Below are 19,968 nucleotides of genomic sequence, written 5' to 3' on the forward strand. Positions count from 1 at the left end.
AGATGATCCAGACATTATTGCTGCAGTTTGTGCAAGCTTGCTGTGTGCAAGTTGGCCAGGGGTATTTCCAACATTGCAACACTGACTACACTTCAAAGATTCTCCATTGAATGCCATCTTTTTTGGGATAACCTCAGGCTGTGGAAGGTGCCATTTTGTTTTCTCCCTGCTTTCTCCCTTAGGAACAGTTGTTAAACCCAATGCCTTGACTAATCCTTTAGTCATCTGTCCTAACTTTTCTTCCTGTGGCTCAGTGACAAATTTTGTTTCATAATGTTCCCGTGAAGTGCCTTTGAATGGTTTGATGTAAGTGGTGTTACATAGATACACATTTCTGTTGTTGGGAGGGATCACACCACTGAAGAATTGAGGCAACCGAGAAGACCAAACTTTCGCCTTATGAAGTATGATCACCATGGTTGCCTTCAAATCCTTTCCCACTTTCCCAGGATCAAACCACCATTCCCCGCGCCCCCCTACCCCCCCACCCCCGCTGCTTCACTCTCCCACCATCTCCCTCTCCCCCTCCCCACCACCTCACTCACCCCTCCCCTGCCACCTCACTCCCTCCCTCCCCCACCTCACTCCCCTGCCACCTCATTCCCCACCACCCCAGCTCTTGCTCATCCTCCCTTCTTCCATTCAGCTGTCAGCCTATTCTCCACAACTTTCTCCTTTAATATCTCTACATTGTTATCTCCTTCCTTTGAAAGTCTCCTAAAGACTCTTCACTTTCTCTTTTAGAATGTAAGAGCCTAAGAAATAGGAGCAGGAGTTCACTGTGCAATAAATTCATGGCTGTTCTAATGGTTGGCTTTCCTGTCTGCTGTTCTCTTTATCTCGCTTTCCTCGACAGGCAAACAACCCATCTCAGCTTTGAGTACATGCAATGACTTAGCTTCCACAGTTCCTTGGAGGTAGAGAATCCCAGAGATCTACAACCCTCCAAGAGAAGAAACTTCTCCTCACCTACGTCTTAAGTAGGGAACTTGAAGTTCTTAAAATAGATCCCCTTGTTCATAGAATCATACAAAGCAGAAACACGCCCTATGTACCGCTGAATCTGAAGCAATGGGGGATGATCCTGGGAAAGTGGGAAGGGATTCAATAGCAACCATGGTGATCGTACTTTATAAGGCAAAAGTTTGGTCTTCTTAACTGCCTCAATTCTTCAATGGTTTGCTCCCTTCCAACAACATAAATTTGTATCTATGCAACATCACTTATATCAAACCATTCGAAGGCACTTCACGGGAACAATTTGAAACAAAATTTGTCACTGAGCCACACGGAGAAAATTTAGGACAGATGACTAAAGGATTAGTCAAGGCACTGGGCTTGAGAACTGTTTCTAAGGGAGAAAGCAGGGAGTAAACAAAATGACACCACACACCCTTTACGCCAGTCCAATCCCATTTTATTCTCTCCACATTCTCATCAACTCCCCCCAGATTCTACCACTTACCTACAGACTAGGGTCAATTTACAGTGGCCAATTAACCTACTAAACCACACATCTTTAGAACAGCAGAACACCCACCCGGCCACAGGGAGAACGTGCAAGCTCCACCAGGACAGCGCCTGAGGTCAGGATTGAACCCTGGTCTCTGGAGCTGTGAGGCAATGGCTTTACTAATTGAGCCACTGTGCCGCACAAGTAGGTTCTCCCACGAAGGGAAGCTTCATCGCAGACTCTACCCTGTTAAGCTCTCTCTGAAGCTTATAGTATATGTTTCAATAGACTCCAATGAATATGGACATAACCTGTTCATTTGTTCATCTTCCTCTTGCTCATCATGTATTGAAGGTAAAGCTCTCAGAGATGGCTTGTGTTTCCTGAAGAGACCATGTAGATGGGAAGTATTGCTGCACTTTGGATCTTACTAAGTTCCTATGTAAATGTCTGGGTATAATGGAGACACAAGAGACTGCAGATGCTGGAATCTAAATGGATTCTGATAGATGGAATCTGGACTAACTGACAGATTCACCACCATTAAAGTCTCCTGATATTAAAGCCAAAACTAAAGATCTGCTCACTTCTGGTCACTGCAGACAGAACCCAACAGGATAAAAGGGGAGTTGCCCATATTCCCCATTTCATCAAAAACAACTTGAGAAGTTAGAACAGAAACATATAAGGGAAAGAGTTAGAGAAGTTAAGTAGTTCATTATTCATTAAACAAATTAACAGCTGCTCAATCTGCCAGAACCTGGTGCCAGCAATTAAATGGCCGAACCCTTGAAAATATACAGTTGATTAAGGATTGTCTGTAACATGAGCAGATTCTCATTGGACCCAGCCAGATGTGCTGCCAATAAGAAGAAGCAGATGTTGGCCTGTCTGGTAAATACTGATTCAGGGTGCATTCCAGCTGCTTATCTCCCAACGTTTGCAGCAGAGTTTTTGTTGCGGTCTTTATACCTTTCATTCAAGTATACGTGTTCTGGTCAGGAAAAAATGGGATGAATGAAATCTCAGGCAGGGCCTACATGGCAACCATTGATTTAACCTTTGAATTTGAATAATCTTTATAAGATTATTATCTCATCTGACTATACTCAACGTGAAACTAACAATCTGCTGGAAGAACTCAGCGGGTCATGCATATGCAACACTGACGGTAACATACAGGGGGAATGGACAGCTTAAAAAGTGTCCAGAGTAGAACACGGAAACAGGCCCAACAAATCTGTTCTGACCATCGAGCACTTATATACACTAGCCCCATTTTATTCCCCTCACACTAACTCCCCCCAAAGTCTGCCACTCAGCTGAACGTTAGGAGTACCTTATAGTGGTCAATTAACCTACCAACCCACATGTCTTTGGGATGTAGGAGGAAAGCAAAGCACCCGGAGGAAACAGAGAGAATGTGCAAACGGCACACAGACGGAATTGAAGGTCAGGATTGAACCCATGTTGCTGGAGCTGTGAGCTAGTCACTCCATTAGCTGACCCACTGTACTACCCTTTTGGCTTATTGGTTGTCAACTACAAGAGCTCCATTAACATTGCTAAAAGTTCCAAGGTACTTTTCAGGAATATTATCCAATAAAATTGGCATTGAGCCACAAAAAAAGATGTTGAGGCAGGTGACCTAAGATTTGAAGAGTATCTTCAAGGTCGAGATAGGAAGGTAGAGCAGCTTATGGAGAGAAGTTCAAGCCTTGATGGGTGAAGCTATGGCTGCTGTTGGTGATGTGATTACTATCTGGAATGATCAAAATTAGAGGAGCTCAGATATCTTTGGAGGGTTGTAGAGCTGGAGGATTACAGGGATAGAGAAGGATGTCATGGAGGGACTTAAATCAAGAGGGAGAACTTTAAAATTGAAGTCTGAATTTGACTGAAAATATGTGGGGAAGCAAGAGAGGAGAAAAACAGAATAAGAGGGGCAACGAGTGAGAGATCAAGAGACCAGTAGATCTAGAACAAGGCCAAGACCTATAGCAAAAGGAGAATATATAATAAAAAACTAAACATTTAGAGGTTGTAGAAGAAGGAATAAGAGTAAACAGAGGATAGGGTCGGGTCAGAGACAAAACAGAGAGAATGTAAAACAACAGTAGAATTAATGAGGCAGATAGAACTACAGCCAAAACTGCCTTATGGAACACACGGAGATCAAAGGATTGGAGCAGCAGAGTGACGTATAAAGGCCGGGTCTCATTCCGCCTTGGAACAGATGCATTTCTAAGTGTCGTTGAGAGCTTCTCCCTTTTGCACCAGGGTTTGGCTCTGCAGGTGAATGGAAGGCACAGGAAGGAATTTAATTCCATGCTTCAACTCAGGTCAGGCAGAGAGTAGACATGGCCATGCCTGATAGTATATGAAATGAAATGCCATGAAATTCCACCAATTCAGGTGTTATTTGGTGCCGTACTTTATCATGCATTGGTCGTTATAGGGATACAGCATGGAAACAGGCCCTTCGGCTCACCGACTCCAGGCCAACCATCAAACACTCAATCTGATTGACTCCCCCTGAGACCCCCACTCCGTTACACACCAAGAGCAGTTTCCAGTGGCCTGTTAACCTACCAACCTGCTCATCTTTGGGTTGTGGAAGGAAATTGGAGCACACGGAAGAAACCCATCTGATCATGGGAGAACATGTAAACTCCATGCAGACAATACCCGAGGTCAGGATTGAACCCGGGTCTCGGGCACTGCAAGCTACCGGCTCTACTAGCTGTGCCATGGTGCTGCGCAACAGTCATTGTCATTTGCAGCAACAGTCTCTCTGTTTTGTTAAAGTTGAAGCTGAGCCCATGAGACAGCACTCAGCATTGATGTGGGAAGCATGGTGTGACGGTGCACCAGATCAAGCAACATGACTGAGAGCTCAATGGCAGAACTTCAGACAGACTCAGGTCTAGAGCAAGTTTACCTTTATTGCGTGGAAAGTGAGGAGAATTCATGTCCAATCCCAGAAATGCACTCCTGACGGTGGAGTCTTACGAAATGTACCCCACTGGTTTTAACTTTCTTCAAAGACAGTGCCAGGTTGGACTGAGCTACAATGGTAATGGTTTCAGAGAACGTGTTACAGTCAATGCCCTTTCCAGATATCCATCCTGGAATGAATTATGAATATATATTAACCTACGGCAGGAATGTGGGAATAGGAGAGTAGATCATTTAACCCTTTGAGTTGTCACTGCCTTTCAGCAAGGTCCTGACAGTCTTCATCTCAATCTTAGCTCCTGCTTTTGCTCCACATCTCCCTGCCCAACACTGAGAGTACAATAGACCTCCACCATCCACAGCCTTTGGGGAGTCAGTGTTCCAAAACTTGGCTCCCCTCTGTGGGAAATGATGTCCCTAACTTTACCCTCAAATGGCCTTGCTCTAACGATGAACATAATACTCCCTTGCGTTTGATCCTCACATCAGAGTAGTTTCTTGGTGTGTACCCAATAAAATCATTTTAATAGCCCTGTTCAGATCACACCCTCGATCTCCCTTGCTTAGATGAATTCAAGCCAATGACATGCAACCTGTCTTCATGATTTAATCTTCTGGTGAATCTCCAAGGCTAAAAGATTCTTCCTCACTGAAACTGCTGCAGAGAGGGTCTGACCAAGTACATAATACTAAATATGTGGATTTTCCCTCTATTGGAGGAAAGAAGACGTTCTTAATATGTGAGTGAAATTATTCAGTGACGTTGGCTTCATGTTTGTTTTATTCTGCCCCAGGGCTTAATGTAGCAATTGCATTGCCCTGGAAGCACTGTTTACACTTATCCTATTCCAGATGAGAAGGCAATGGACATTTGAGAGAGAAAGGATGTAAAAACTAGGTGAATAAGTCTCTGTATTCTGTTATTGTTTTTACCCTGTACTACCTCAATGCACTGTGTAATGAATTGATCTGTACAAATGGTATACAAGTTTTTCACTGTACCTCGGTACAAATGACAATAATAAATCAATACCAATACCACTCTCAGAGGTGAAGAGTGTCACACAGTGTTGCAGCTCGTGGAGCTGCTGCCTCACAGCGCCGGAGACCCAGGCTCAATCCTGGCCTCAGGAGCTGTCTGTGTGGAGTTTGCACGTTCTTCCTGTGACAGAAGGGGTTTCCTCCAGGTGCTCCAGTTTCCTCCCTCATCCCAAAGATGTGCAAGTTGGTACATCAATTGGCCGCTGCAAATTGCCCCCAGTGAGGGGTAGAATCTGAGGGGAATTGATGGGAATGTGGGAAGACTGGAAAAAAAAGATTAATGTAGGATTAATGTAAATGGGTGATAGATGGTCAGTGTGGACCTGTGGACTGAAAGGCCTGTTTCTGTGCTGTATCTCTCTGACTGTGATTTAAAGAGAATAGTATTCAAATAATATACAAAGTGATAAACCAAAAATACCTCTCCCAATATTTAAAACTGTTTGTCACAGTGCTCTCTTTGGTTGTCAGACTTCTGACATCATGTTCAAAAACATTCATCACCCGTCCACTCCCCTCACCAGGTACTTTTCCCTTCCTGATCGCCCCTTCCCCACTGCTGCCCGATAGTGTAGCGGTCAGCGTAACGCTTTCCAGCGCCAGCGGCCCGGGTTCAATTCTGGCCGCTGTCTGTAAGGAGTTTGTATGTTCTCCTCGTGTCTGAGTGGGTTTCCTCCGGGTGCTCCGGTTTCCTCCCACATTCCAAAAGACGTACGGGTTAGGAAGTTGTGGGCATGTTGTGTTGGCGCCGGAAGCGTGGCGACACTTGCGGGCTGCCCCCAGAACACTATGCAAAAGATGCATTTCACTGTGTGTTTCAATGTACATGTGACTAATAAATGATATCTTATCTTAATAAGGCTGGTTGGGTCCAGTAATCAAATCACCAGCAGAATTATGACTGAAGATGAAGCTCACTGGGATCACTTCCAACACTGCCAATGCCTTCTTCACAACAAGAACAGGGAACAGCTGCACTCAGAGAGTTATGGAGTGATATAGCATGGAAACAGGCCATTCTGCCCAACTCATCCATGCCGACCATGGTGCCCATCCAAGCTAGTCCTATTTGCCTATGTTTGGCCCACATCCCTCCTGTACACAAACTTATCCAAATGATTTTTAAATGTTATTATACCTGCCTCAACCACTTCCTTTGGCAACTTGTTCCATACACGCACCACCCTCTGCATGAAGAAGTTACCCCTCAGGTGTCTTTTAAGTCTTTCACCTCTCATCTTAAACCTATGCCCTCTAGCTTTTAGTTCCCCATCCCTGGGAACAAGACTGCGTGCATCCACCCTGGCTATACCCCTCATGATTTTATACAGCTCTATAAGGTCACCCCTCAATCTCCTATATTCCAGGGAATAAAGTCCTAGCCTACCCAACCTCTCTCTATAACTCAAACCCTCGAGTCCTGGCAACATCCTTGTAAATTTCCTCTGTACTCGTTCCAGTTTAATGGTGTCTTTCCTATAACAGGGCGACCAAAACTGTACACAATGCTCCAAGTGCAGAAATGAATGGCCCAAGGCCACAGCCCCCTCCAACTGATAACACAGTAATCAGTTCCTCCAGAGTCTGCTGCTCCATCTCTATGCAGATGGTACCTGAGGGTTCACTCCGTCTCAGGTGTACCTCAGAGTCTACCACCCTCGCCTGGTCAGGATTCGTAGACACTAGAGGGATGAGCACATGAAGTGAGCTAACACACCAGTGCAGTGCTGAGGGAGTGCTGCACTGTCAGAGATGCTGTCTTTCGTTACACTGCCCTCTCAGGTGTTTGTAAGAAGTTCCAAGGCACTACTTGAAGAAGAGCTTGGGAGTTCTCCTCACAGACATGGGCAATGATTACCCCCTCGGCTAACATCACCTTCGTTGTACATCTGTTTAGGGAACTTGCTCTGTATAAATTAACCACTGCAGTTCCTGGAATTGCAATGTTGTCGACATTTCAAAGGTACTTCATTGGCTGCAACTTGCTTCGTGGTATCCTGAAACTGTGAAGGGTGCGAGAGAATTGCAAGCACCTTCTCTTTCATTCACGACTGTGTGACTAAATCCTGCTCTAACTCCATTTAAAAGTTGACACCGCCATAGTGGGCAGGATCTCAAACAACAATAAGACAGAGTACAGGAAGGAGATAGAGCTTAGTGGCATGTTGTCAAGACAACAACCATTCCCTCAGTGACAGCAAAACAAAGGAGTTGGTCATTGACCTCAGGAAGCAGGGCAAAGTACACGCCTCTGCTTTTATCAGTGGTTGAGAGACTCAAGTTCCTAGGTGTAAATATCACCAACAATTTGTCCTGATCCAGCCACGTGGATGCTGTGGCCAAGAAATCACATCAATGCCTCTAATTCCTCAGAAGGCTAAGAAAATTCAGCATGTCCTTGATGACTCTCGCCAATTTTTACAGATGCACCATAGAAAACATTCTATCTGGATGTATCATGGTTTGCCTAAAACTGTTCTGCCTAAAACTGCAAGAAATTACAGAGATTTGTGAACACATTCCAGTCTACACAAACCAGTCTCCCCTCCTTTGACTCTGTCTACACTTCCCGCTGCTTTGGGAAAGCGGCCAACATAAATAAGGACCCCTCCCATCCTGGTCATTCTCTCTTCTTCCTCCTCCCATCGGGGAGAAGATACAAAGGCTTGAGAGCACAAACCACCAGGTTCAAGGACACTTCCATCCCACTGTATTATCAGATTCTTGAATGGACCTCTCACAGGCTAGAGATGAACCCTTGATCTGCCAGTTTACCTTCTTATGGCCCTTGCACCTTATTTGTCCACCTGCACTGCACTTTCTCTGTAACTGTAACACTATATTCTGCATTCCGTTTTCCTTTTTACTACCTCAATGCATTTATGTACGGAATGATCTGTCTGAATGGCACGCAAACAAAAGGTTTTCACTGTATCTTGGTATATGTGACAATAGTAGGCCAATTCCAACTCATTCATTCCTCACTGAGGCAGAACCCACACAAGGTCCAATGCTGAGTTGACAGCCTCCTTAAACGGTCTAATTCTGGGCTAGCACACTGCCCAGCCATTACTTTTTTATCCAGGGTTGGGATGGGTGGTTCCAGATTGAATTCTGGACCTGGCCAAAGTTGCCCACTCCAGACAGCAGTGGTCAACTCTGGTCAGTGAGGTCAGCTCACCAAGTTGGCACAAAGGAAATCCAATTAGGGCTTTGTTCTTTGAGCATGAGATAATTCAAAGACATCTATATGAAATAAAGTAATAGTTTTGCATTTAGAAGACTAGCTGTTGGATGAGTGCGTTGCCTTTTAAGTGAGCTCTAATGAACAGATGGGGAGGGGTAGGAGAGTCTTACCTCTGGAGTACACCACACCAACTGCAGTTGAAGCGTTCCTCAGCATTGACACAGGCGTTACAACTCAGATGTTGCAGACACACTGTGAGTGAGAGAGAGGAGATGATGGCATGAATTCAGTGAATTACTGGAGGAAACAGACAGAAAAAACTGTTAAAGGATCCCTGGAATTAATTACTGCAACAAAATTGTTTGGCGGGAACTACCCCCAATGAGCCTGGAGTCATAAAAGACAGAGTTAAACTGAAAGTCTCTGTGGGATCCATCGCATTAACTACTTCCATTTGATGCAGAGCAGTTTCACAAGAAGAAAGCAGAAATGTTCTGCACTTCATCTCGGTAAAGCTTAAGCTGCAGTTGTTTCGCTCCACATTAAATTACCGATCCTCAGTCTTCTTGGCTTCCACCCTGAGCTGAATTCCCTCCCCGTCCCCAGTGTTGTCAATGCAGAATCTACAACAATACCGCCCCGAAGATTGTCATCATATATGATCTTCTTACTGGCCTCTGTAGTTTTCTTATATTACTTTTATTGCCATGCAACAGTATCCACTTTAAGAGCATTGTTTACTTCACTGTTAGGAACTCTTAAGTGCAGTTGTGAGCATGTGCACTAGATGGCAAGGTACACAGCAGCAATGTGTGTATGCAGTCACTTATGTTGGAACTAACATAGTCAAAGTTTACAGGCTCCACCCTTCCTTCAGGACACTGCCACATTCCCATTTATCCCATTAGCTCCCCAGGTCCTCATTAAGTTGACTTCAGGATTCAATCCCTTGTTTTCAAAACACTTTTTGGCTTTCACCCACACTGCTTCAGTAATCCAAGTCAGCTGTATCCTGCACACCACATGGGACTCATAGGTGTCAGCTGTAGCTCAGATGAGGCAGGAGGTTAAAGGTTCAAGTCTCACTCCAAAGGCTTGATCACAGAAATCTTTTCTGATGTCCCAGCTTAGTATTGAGGGAACACTGATCTGAGAGAGGTGGTCATTCTGGTGACACCTTACACAGAGGCCCTGTCCATGCTGTCAACTTGATGTGACCAGTGCACTCTTTTGATGAAGTGTGGAGAGTAGCCAATACTCGATCAATCAGTGTTATGTCGTTTAGCCTTCACTGCGTTGCTAATTGTGTGAGATTGCCATATGTGGGTCACTGTGTCTCCTTCACCGTCAGCCGACCATGGCTGCATTTCCTTCATCACAACAGTGTCTGGACTGAAAAAAGTACTTCACGAGCTGTAACGTGCTCAAAAGTGTTAGTTTAATGAGAGTTATCATAGATCAGAAAACTGAAAGGGGGTTAAAGCTGGCCTCTGGTTGGTGGCGGTTGGTTGGTCGGAGAGTTGATTGGTCAATTGTTTGGTCAGTCACTTGGTTGGTTGGTTGTTGGTTAGTTTGTCGGTTGGTCGGTCGGTCAGTTGGTTGGTTGGTTGGTTGATCGGTTGGTTGGTTGGTCGGTTGGTCGGTTGGTTGGTTGGTTGGTCAGTTGGTTCATTGGACAGTTGGTTGGTCAGTCAGTTGGTTGGTCGGTCTGTTGGTCAGTTGGTTGGTTGGTCACTTGGTTGATCGGTCAGTCGGTTGGTTCATTGGTCAGTTGGTTGCCGGTCAGTTGGTTGGTCGGTCAGTTGGTCAGTTGGTTGGTTGGTCAATTGGTCGGTTGGTTGGTCACTCGGTTGTGCTGTGGCGAATGGCTCAGCTTCTGACTCACCAAAGCCTTTCCGTCATCTACATGGCACAAGTAAAGGCTGCCATGGAAGACCCTCCACTTACCCTAAGGAGTGCAGCACCTGACAAACCTGACACAGACTATGACAAAGCAGCCCATGTGACTGGCACACCAGGACATTCACCCCCTTCACCTCCTGCCCACTGTGGCAAAAGTGTGTGCAAACTACAGAACTCATAGAACATAGAACAGTGCATCACAGGAACAGGCCCTTTGGCCCATGAAGTCTGTGCCGACACAATGCTGAATTAAGCTAAATCTCTTCTGCCTGTACATGATCCATATCCTTCCATTCCTTCCATCTTTTTGTGTCTACCAAACAGCCTCTTAAACACCACTATTGTATTTGCTTCCATCACTAACCCTGGCAGCCCATTCCAGGTACCCACCACTCTCTATGTAAAAAATGTGCCCCACATGCCTCCTTTGAACTTTCCCACTCTCACCATAAATGCATGCCCTCTAGTATTTGTGAAACCTATAACCCTTGTAGTCCAGGTATGATCCTGGCAGAACTGCTGAGCAGATGATCCATCTCAGCTTCCTCCTGAAATCCCCACTGTCACAGACACCAGTCTTCAGCCAGTTCAAATAATCTAAATGATGCCAAGGAACAGCTGGGAGCATTGGATACAGGAAGGGCCAGGGAACCAGACAGTATCCAGCTCCAGAACCAGCTGCATCTTGAGCCAAGTTCCAGTGAGTTACAAAGCTGGAATCCATCCTACAATGTGGAAAATTACCCAGCTTTGTTCCTTTCATAAAAATTGGGACAAATCTAACGCAGCTAATTACTACCCAATCAATCAGCCTGCTCTCAATGAACAGCAAAGCTATTGCTATCGACAATGCCATCAAATAACACTTGGTCACCAGTAATCTGCTCATCAGTGCATAGTTTGGGTTTTTCCAGGACTTCTGGGCTCAGGACCTCGTCACAGCCTTGGTCCCAACCTGGATTGAAGAGCTGAGTTCCAGAGGTGAGGTGAGAGTGACCTGCTTGACATCAAGGCAGCGTTTGATTGAATGTGGCATCAAGACGCTCTGGTAAAACTGGTCAGTGGTCATCAAGAGGAAAACACTCAACGATTGCAGTCATACTTCTCACAAAGGAAGATGGTTGTAGTTGCCGGAAGTCAATCTTCCCTGGCCCAGGACAGGAGTTCCTCAGGGCAGTGTCCTGGGTCCATCCATCCTCAGCTGCTTCACCAATCACCTTCCTTCCATTCTGAGGCTGGAAGTGGGGATGTCCGTTGATGTTTGTGCAACGTTTAATTACATTTGCAACGTGGCAACAACTGAAGGAACACATGCCTGCATTTAGAAAGACACTAGGGAACTCTCAAATATGTGCTGATAAGTGGCAAGTAACAATCACACCACAATGACCATTGCCAGCAAGAGAGAGACTAACCATCTAACTTTGACATCTAATGTCGCTTCTGAGGCTGAGTTCCCCACCATCGATATCCTGGGGGTCACCATCAACCAGAGAATTAAGTGGACCAGCCACAAAAATACTATGGCTACAAGAGCAGGTCAGAGTCTGGTATCCCTGCTGTGAGCGACTCACCTCTGGACACCCAAAGCCTTTCCACCATCTGCAAGGTACAATTCAGAAGTGTGACGGAATGCTCCTTCCTTGCACAGATGAATGCAGCTCCAGCAACTCTCAGGTAGCTTGGCACAAGGACAAAGCTGCTGTTTGACTGGCCCCATCAACTACCCTAAACATTCATTCCTTCCACCACCAACGCAAAGTGGCTGTTGTGTGCACCATCTACAGACTGCACTGTGGTTACTCACCTCCCAAACTCATGATCCCTCTCACCAAGAGGGACAAGGGCAGGGAGTGCATGGGAACACCACCACTGGCAGGTTCCCCTCCAAGTTGCACATGACGCTAACGTGGAAACATATCGCTGTTCCTTCATTGGTGTTGGGTCAAAATCCTGGAATTTCCTTCCCCAATAGCACTGTGGGAGCCCCTTCACTAAAAGGATTGCAGCAGTTCAAAGCAGAAACTCACTCCCACCTTCTCAAAGGCAATTAGTGCGGGGCAATAGATAATGAGACACCCATCTCCTGAAAATATAACAGAATAAAATCAATCCTCACCCCCTCCTTCCCAAGCAGTAGTGCCTAAAATTCCTCACACTGATGTCGCTATTTTATCTGAGAATCAATCTACACATATTTGCAATTCAAAAATTAAAACAATCTTTCCAAGCTCCAAGTGAGTCTTTTGAAGCTTGTTAGTTGTATGCACAGTCTTCTGCAGCCAGAATGCTAATTACAACAGCGCTGTGAGCTGTGTGCTTGTCTGACTGTGGTCTGCCAGTGAGTCCAGCAAGCAACGATGATGAGAGATTAGCAGAACACTTGGTCAATTAGGCAGCATCAGAACCTGAAACAATGAGCTCTCTGGTCAAGCTCACTTGCTGGTGTGCATTTACAACAGTACAAGGTAAATATAACAGGCCTGTTTGGAAGGAAAAGTCATGAATTTCTTGACACCGCAGGTACACCAAGTCGTAAAATAAGTCGAATTCTTTATGTTGATGTATTCCATTAAAGTTGTACCCGCAAGGATGGCTCTTGATTCAGGTTTCCATCACAGCAAAGGGGCACGTCTGGAATAGTTGCGTGGCTCTCCTGGAAATGATGCCCCACCCTGCCTTGGGAAGTGACACTCACCACAGTGTGGGGTTCGACCCTGTGAGAAGTCAGTGACCTCTCATTAAAGTGATCCGCAAGATAAGCCTACAAAAACTTTCTTCAGCTCACATAGGTGTCTGGAGTCTTCCTCCCAAACTGGAAGTGTGGTTAGTTTGGCATCACTGTACTGCCCCAGCTATGAAATCAGTAGGTCTGTGGCCTCGGGCAAGGTGAGATGGAGGTTCACACACATAGGACTAAGTTCTGGAAAGTTCCAGGCTGCTTTCTTCAGTTCAGACTGGAGAAGAGTGAGAAGGGTCTTTGTATGGTCATAGATACCAGGTCAAATGGTGAAGGCTAACCCATTGCAGGCCAAGGCTCTGGAATAATTAAAGGCATGCTCAGGATGGCCTTCCAACACTTAATAGTCTAGGAAAAGTGCAGCGGAGTTATAGACTCCAGGGTCGTTCAAGATGCTGTGATATGGGTTCAATAGCACAGTGAGGTGGATGGGCTGAGTAGTTATTCTTATCATGATGTGATCAGTACAGAATTGGAACACCAGCACATTCTGCTGTTATGCCTTGAGGGAGATGTGATGCAAAAGTCATGAATCAACGGCTGTTTCTTACACTGAGTTTGGTCACGCACAGTCAGAGAAATCTGCATCAGTGCCATCATCGGCGTGTGTGTTCTTTTGTTTTACTCAGTGTGGAAAACATTCAATCCTCCACAGATGTTTGCAAATAATAGATATATTATAAATACCTTGCTATTCAAGTGTCTCCAGGGATATGGATGTGCTGCCTTCGTGACAGTTCACTGACGTGCTCTCCTTAGCTAGCTTGGATAAGCTGCTAGCTTCTTGGCCTGATCTGTGTGGATCTTCCAGGAATAACTGCATTCTCCGCCTGCCTCCTCAGGTTCTGTTCTGGGAACAGCAGTTATAGAGGCTCACCATGGCCTCTGGTGCTCACTGTGCTCAGGGATCGTCAGTGGGGTGGAACGTACTGTGCTATTTCATGTGCTATCTATCAAGCCGGTGGCGGAGAATGGGAGGCTCCTGTGAGGGGGTTGGATGCAATTCACATCTGGCCCCTCATTGTTACACCAGCCCTACAGGTTATAATTCAACTCATTACACACATTTGGATAATTATAATATTATTGAAGATAATTAATATTAGTCATGATGAATAACAATAATGTGTTATTAATAATAAATCAACTTATAATAAATGATAAATTGTTGTGAATAATACCATTTAATATCACTATTAGTTATTTAATATTATCAGTGATAATAATACATGATAAATTATTAACAATGATAATAAATAAATAGATTTTTACTAACGATAATTATACTTTAATTATTTGTGTTGGATGACAATTGTTGAAAAATTCACATTGGGTAAGCTGGTCACTCTAACATTAATCTCTTCCTTAGTCAGGTCCCACTGCCAGGAACAGGTCACAGCACAGTACAGTAATTGATAGGAGCTGGCAACACATCAGGATGTAGCTGAAGAAACCTTCAGAGACAGACTGGCTGGTGCAAGTAGCTCAATCTCATTTATTTGAATCATAGAATTTTCATGGCACAGAAGGCAGCCATTCAGCACAAGTCTCTGCCAGTTTCACGGGTAGCATCTTCAAAGGTAAATAGTCTTGAGTGTTCAGGAAGGAACTATTGTCTAGCAATTGGACCAGGCCATGTGGTCACCAACCTGATGAAATAGGTCAGTGGAGGTAAGTGGTTTGTTTGTTTTTCCTTATTTACCTTTATCTTTATGTTTTTTAATTCACTTCTGGTTGTCTGATGCACTTTACATAAATGTATTACTAATTTAAGTAATTTCTACTTTTTAAAATTATTTAAATCTATTTAAACTCTTTTAATCAGAGTTTAACTTTGATAATCAGAAACACTTAAAAGCAGTTGAAAAGGCCTTTGAGAACAGTGACCAATCAAAAGCCCATCAGCAGGTTCAGGGGTTGTAGCTTTAGGATCCGTCACCTGAGGCTTAGTTGCCACTTGCAACGCACTCCGCCCCACAGGATGCCCATGCATCAGGTGAATAGGTCCTGCAGGCTGCATGGAGGAATTGAAGAAGAATTGACTTGGTTTTATTATTGTCACATGTACCAAGATACAGTGAAAAGGTTTTTGTTTGTGTGCCATCTAGACAGATCATTCCATACATAAGTACATCGAGGTAGTGAAAAGGACAAGCAGAATGCAGAGCATAGTGTTACAGTTACAGAGAAAATGTAGTGCAGGGAGATCAAGAGTTCATCTTTTGCTGTATAAGAGGTCCGTTCAAAAGTCTGATAACAGTGGCATAGAAGATTGAGCCTATCCTTGAGCCTGGTGGTATGTGTTTTCAGGCTTTTGTACCTTATGCCCAATGGGTGAGGGGAGAAGAGAGAACGACCGGGGTGGGAGGGATCCTTGATTATGTTGGTTGCTTTCCTGAGGCAGTGGGAAGTGTAGACGGAGTCAATGGAGGTGAGGCTGGTTTGTGTGATGGACCGGACTGCGTTCACAACTATCTGCAATTACTTGTGGTCTTGGGCAGAGCAGTTGCCATACCAACCAGTGAAGGCCGCCGGTGCAGAAGTAGTCCAGACCAAAAACAATCCAACCCAATGTTGTCTTAAGTAAGTCACTCCAAGGCCATTGCATTTGGGAGGAAAACCAGCTTTCGGAGAACAGCTGTAAAGGGAGTCAATCTGTCTCCAATGGCTTCCTAACTAAATCCCATTGTGTTGCCAGCTCCTGTGCTATTGGTGGGACCCCACTAAGGAAGGAATTAAAAACCACTTTAATAATGTCAGGTTGGTTGGCTTATCCACTGTGAATCTATTGACAAATACCAATTAATCAGTCACATTATAAACAGAATACCAAAGAGTTTCTCTAGGGTTGGTTTTGAGTGACATTGACTGGTGTTAGTCAGGGGTGGGCTGGTAGCACCTCAAAATAGAGTTTGTACTCTCACTGCTGTGGTTAACTTTGGCGATAAGGGCAGTGCAAATTTGATTGGAGCCAAAGATGGAAGCCCAGAGTGTCTGCGGTTGAGGCCAGGTAATGTAGAACGGAAGCAGGCCATTCGGCCCAACCTGTCCATGTTGGTGCTCATGCTACACTTCAGCACCTGTCCATGTTTCTGAACCTATCCGTGTAACCCACTGTTCCCTTCAGCTGTGGCTGTTCTGTCTGGGGACAGAAACAATCCCACTGCATTATTTTGTAGAAAGACAGGGCAGTTATTTTTGGTTTTCTGGCCAATGTTTCCCCTTATCAACAGCGCCGAAATTAGATGATTCAGTTGTATCGCATTGCTGTCTGTAGGAGCCTGCAGTGCACAGAATGGTTGTTTCTCAGATCATTACAGTATCTCTTGAATGTGCTGAGTATGTGAAAGGAGCTGCTATATAAATGAAAATCATTGTCTCTGATGATGAGAACCAGAGTGCTACAGTCTCTAGTCATTTCCAGAGATAAAGCAAGAGGCTTGAGCAAATGCAACTCTTGAATCATCATAATATGCCCTAGGGAGCAGCAACAAATTAACCTTGGCTGCCACCACCCCCTGCCAAAATTCTTGCAACCCCTGACTCAGCAGCAGTGCAGTCAAGACCATTGATTCAGCACTTCTCGTTTACTTTCAGAAACTTGGACATATCTGGTTGAAACGACCAATAAACTGACTGACAGCTTTATTAATACATTTAAATAATCAACTCACTTCCTGCAAGCAGATTACTCAACGGAGCCTTGTCTCACCTCTATTAAAACTATGAGGCAAGGATCCTGCTTTGCACTTTAACTCCTGACATGGCTCCAACCTGTCCTTTCTGAGAATTCAGCTGTAAAAATCAGTGGACCTTGTACAAAGCAACCGTGCCTTCACACCCTGATATCAGTGACCTCATCCATACGAAGTGCTTATTTCTTGTTATTACTTGGTGCCATTAAATGGAGACATACAGAGGTCACACACGACAAGAGGCTGCATACGCATTGGAGAGCCATGATGGTAGGGTGAATAGAACCCTGAGAAGATCATAACTTACTGGAAACTGGAGTGAACTCTAAGGCAGAGTTGCTCTTGATCTTTGTCATGTCCATTTCCACCCTGTGATATTCGTAAATTGTTCGCCTCTGACCATCTGTGAATATGAACAGAATGTAATGTTATGAAAGAAGCAGGCAGCCAGTGAGGTGAGATTCCAAGCTGGAACATACTCTGTATATCCGTTGTTGGACATAGAGCCTCTTTCAGTTCCTCAATTGGATTCCAGCCTGTAAATTAAATCCATGTGCCTTTACTCTGTACCTAAAACATCCAATGAACCAAACTCTCTCTATATTGGGTATGAAGCTGGCTCCTCCCAGATTTCTGCATTCCTTGTTCTTGTAACCCTGAATGATCCATGAACCCATGAACACTACCTCATTATTCTTTATTTTTTGCACTAATTATTTATTTTTGTAATTTATGGATTTTTATGTCTTTGCACTGTACTGCTGCTGCAAAACAACAAATTTCACGTCATATGTCTGTCATAATAAATCTGAATCTCTGCCCAGAGTTGATCCATTGATCCATCTCCATTATTGAAATCCATTTGTACTCCTGCTGTAACTGGGGATTTTATCAATATTTCTACTCTCTCGCCACCCCCAATTTCTATTTATTTCTTCTTATCTTGAATATTTAACTCTCAATCACCCTTAGATTGCAGCCAATACTCCGAGATGTCTGCTACATCATATTAAACCCTTGTCAAGTTATCATTAAAATAGAAAAAGTTACAAATATCTCACCACAACTTGTGTTTTATTTGGATTTTCTGCCACTCATGTAATTGAATGGTTAAGAATTAACCACAACCTTTCAATAGAAACTGACCTGATCCAACACTTCATTGATTAATTTTATGGCTGAAAGTTTCTTTCACTCCAAAATGCTCTGCATTTACAGCAGTCAGGAGCACCTGTACTCAGCTAATCCTTTTGTACTTGCTGACTTTATTTTAATTGGTAATTTTCTCCCTTTCACTGTGTCACCATTGCTTCAGTGGGTAGCTCTCCCAAGCAGATGAAAATATTAAACTTTAAACTCTTGATATTCAAGCACATAATCTAGGCTGACACTCAGAACAAAACGGAGGGAGTGCTGCGTTGTCAGTGGGGCTGTGATTTGGATGGGGTCTTCTCAGGTGGAGGTAAAAGATCCCATGATGGTTGTTTAAAAATAACTTGAGGAGTACTTTCTGAGTCCTGGTCATTATATATTCCCAGCCAACACTTCAAATGGATTATCTAATGATTATCATATTGCTGTTTATGGGAGCTTACTCTGAGCAGAATATCCATTGTGTTTCTGACATTACAACACTAACTACATGCCAAAAGTACTCTAATGACTGTAAACCACATTCTGAAGTTGTGAGAGGTACTATATAAATGCAGGTCTTTCTTTGTTCTCTAACCTTCGTTTCATGGGTGTGCAGACACTTGCTACCTGAACAAACAGGATGTCTGAATGAGCCCCATCTGCTCAGACTGGCCTGATCCCAGGAAGTGTCAGTGAGAAACCAGTTAGATCAGGTTATGTGTTCACCCTCTTCCTAATAGAGAGGCGCTATCCAAGGTCAAGTTTGGACTTTGGCTGTTCTAACAGTCTGGCCTCTCCATTACTTCAATGTCACTTCACTGTAGTTGACCACTGGACCTGGGAATGTGTTAGCAAGGAATTGACCCCAAGACACACTGTTGAAAACACAAGAGACTACAGAAGCTGGAATCTAGAGCAACAAACAATTTGCTGGAGGAACTCAGTGGGTCGAGCCAGCATCTGTGGGAGGGAAGGAATTGTCAACGTTTCGGAGGCTTTTGGAACACTGTTGGAAGAGAATGTAAGGAATTTTACTCTACATCTATTCCCAAGTCTGGAGTGAATCTGAAATGGATGGTGCTTCATTCTCCAACAATGACACCCCTACCTTGATAAGCACCAAAATCCTCAAACAACAGAAGAATGGAGATGGAATTAAACTGGAACAATGATAGATATGTGCCTGTCAGAGGTTCAATGGGACATTCCCTATTTATAAAATTGTCAAACCCATAGTCTCACCTGCAACTGCACACTATCCACAGATTTCTAAGCTCCAAATCGCCTTGTCTTAATTAATTATTAACTGCTGCTCTTTTTCCCTAATACATGTGGTTGGTATAGCAAGGTCTGACTTACGGCCCTTGAGAGGGTGCTGATCTTGAAGTGCTGCAACCCCTCTGGTGAAGGTGCTCTGTTTGGCAGGGAGTTACCATTGGGATATATAGAGAATTGCTTACAGGAATGTAAGAATATTTACCAGTTAAAACTAATTAACCCACATCCATTTATTTATAACTTGGCTGAAACTCCTTACAAGACAATGACTGATTGGAAAAGCGAGACACAACATAAAACTGGTGGCTGATTCCATGTCCCTCAGTGCCTGTAATTCATTGGTTTTGTTGTATATCCTTAATGCTCTCTCAATGAAATTTGCTTGCCCTGACTTTCTCTGCACAATGCCACAGGAGATCTATTAATATTCTAGTTTAAAAGTCACACATCATTCATCTTCTAAAAGTCTCAAATTTGCAGTTTGTCACAGTCCTCTGGTTTATTGACTGCACTGTCTCTTAAGTTCCCTGAGAGCATTGTCTGCCTTTCGTGTAAATCTTTTCCCTCTTTAGCTTGCAGT

The 19,968-nt window shown here is 44.1% G+C and overlaps 1 protein-coding gene across 1 annotated transcript in view; it reads right to left on the reverse strand.

Moving 5' to 3' along the window:
* The window catches only part of LOC127582937 (plexin domain-containing protein 1-like), a 245,554-nt gene that overhangs the window by 79,952 nt on the left and 145,634 nt on the right, over positions 1-19,968 (reverse strand). Inside the window, exons 8-9 of the mRNA XM_052038593.1 lie at positions 17,284-17,379; positions 8,810-8,891 (exon numbers count right to left, since the gene is read on the reverse strand). Of these exons, the coding sequence (XP_051894553.1) occupies positions 8,810-8,891; positions 17,284-17,379 (178 nt within the window). The remainder of the gene's footprint in view (positions 1-8,809; positions 8,892-17,283; positions 17,380-19,968) is intronic.

This window comes from Pristis pectinata, chromosome 25 (genome assembly GCF_009764475.1).
Source record: "Pristis pectinata isolate sPriPec2 chromosome 25, sPriPec2.1.pri, whole genome shotgun sequence".
In the NCBI taxonomy this organism is placed as follows: domain Eukaryota; kingdom Metazoa; phylum Chordata; class Chondrichthyes; order Rhinopristiformes; family Pristidae; genus Pristis; species Pristis pectinata.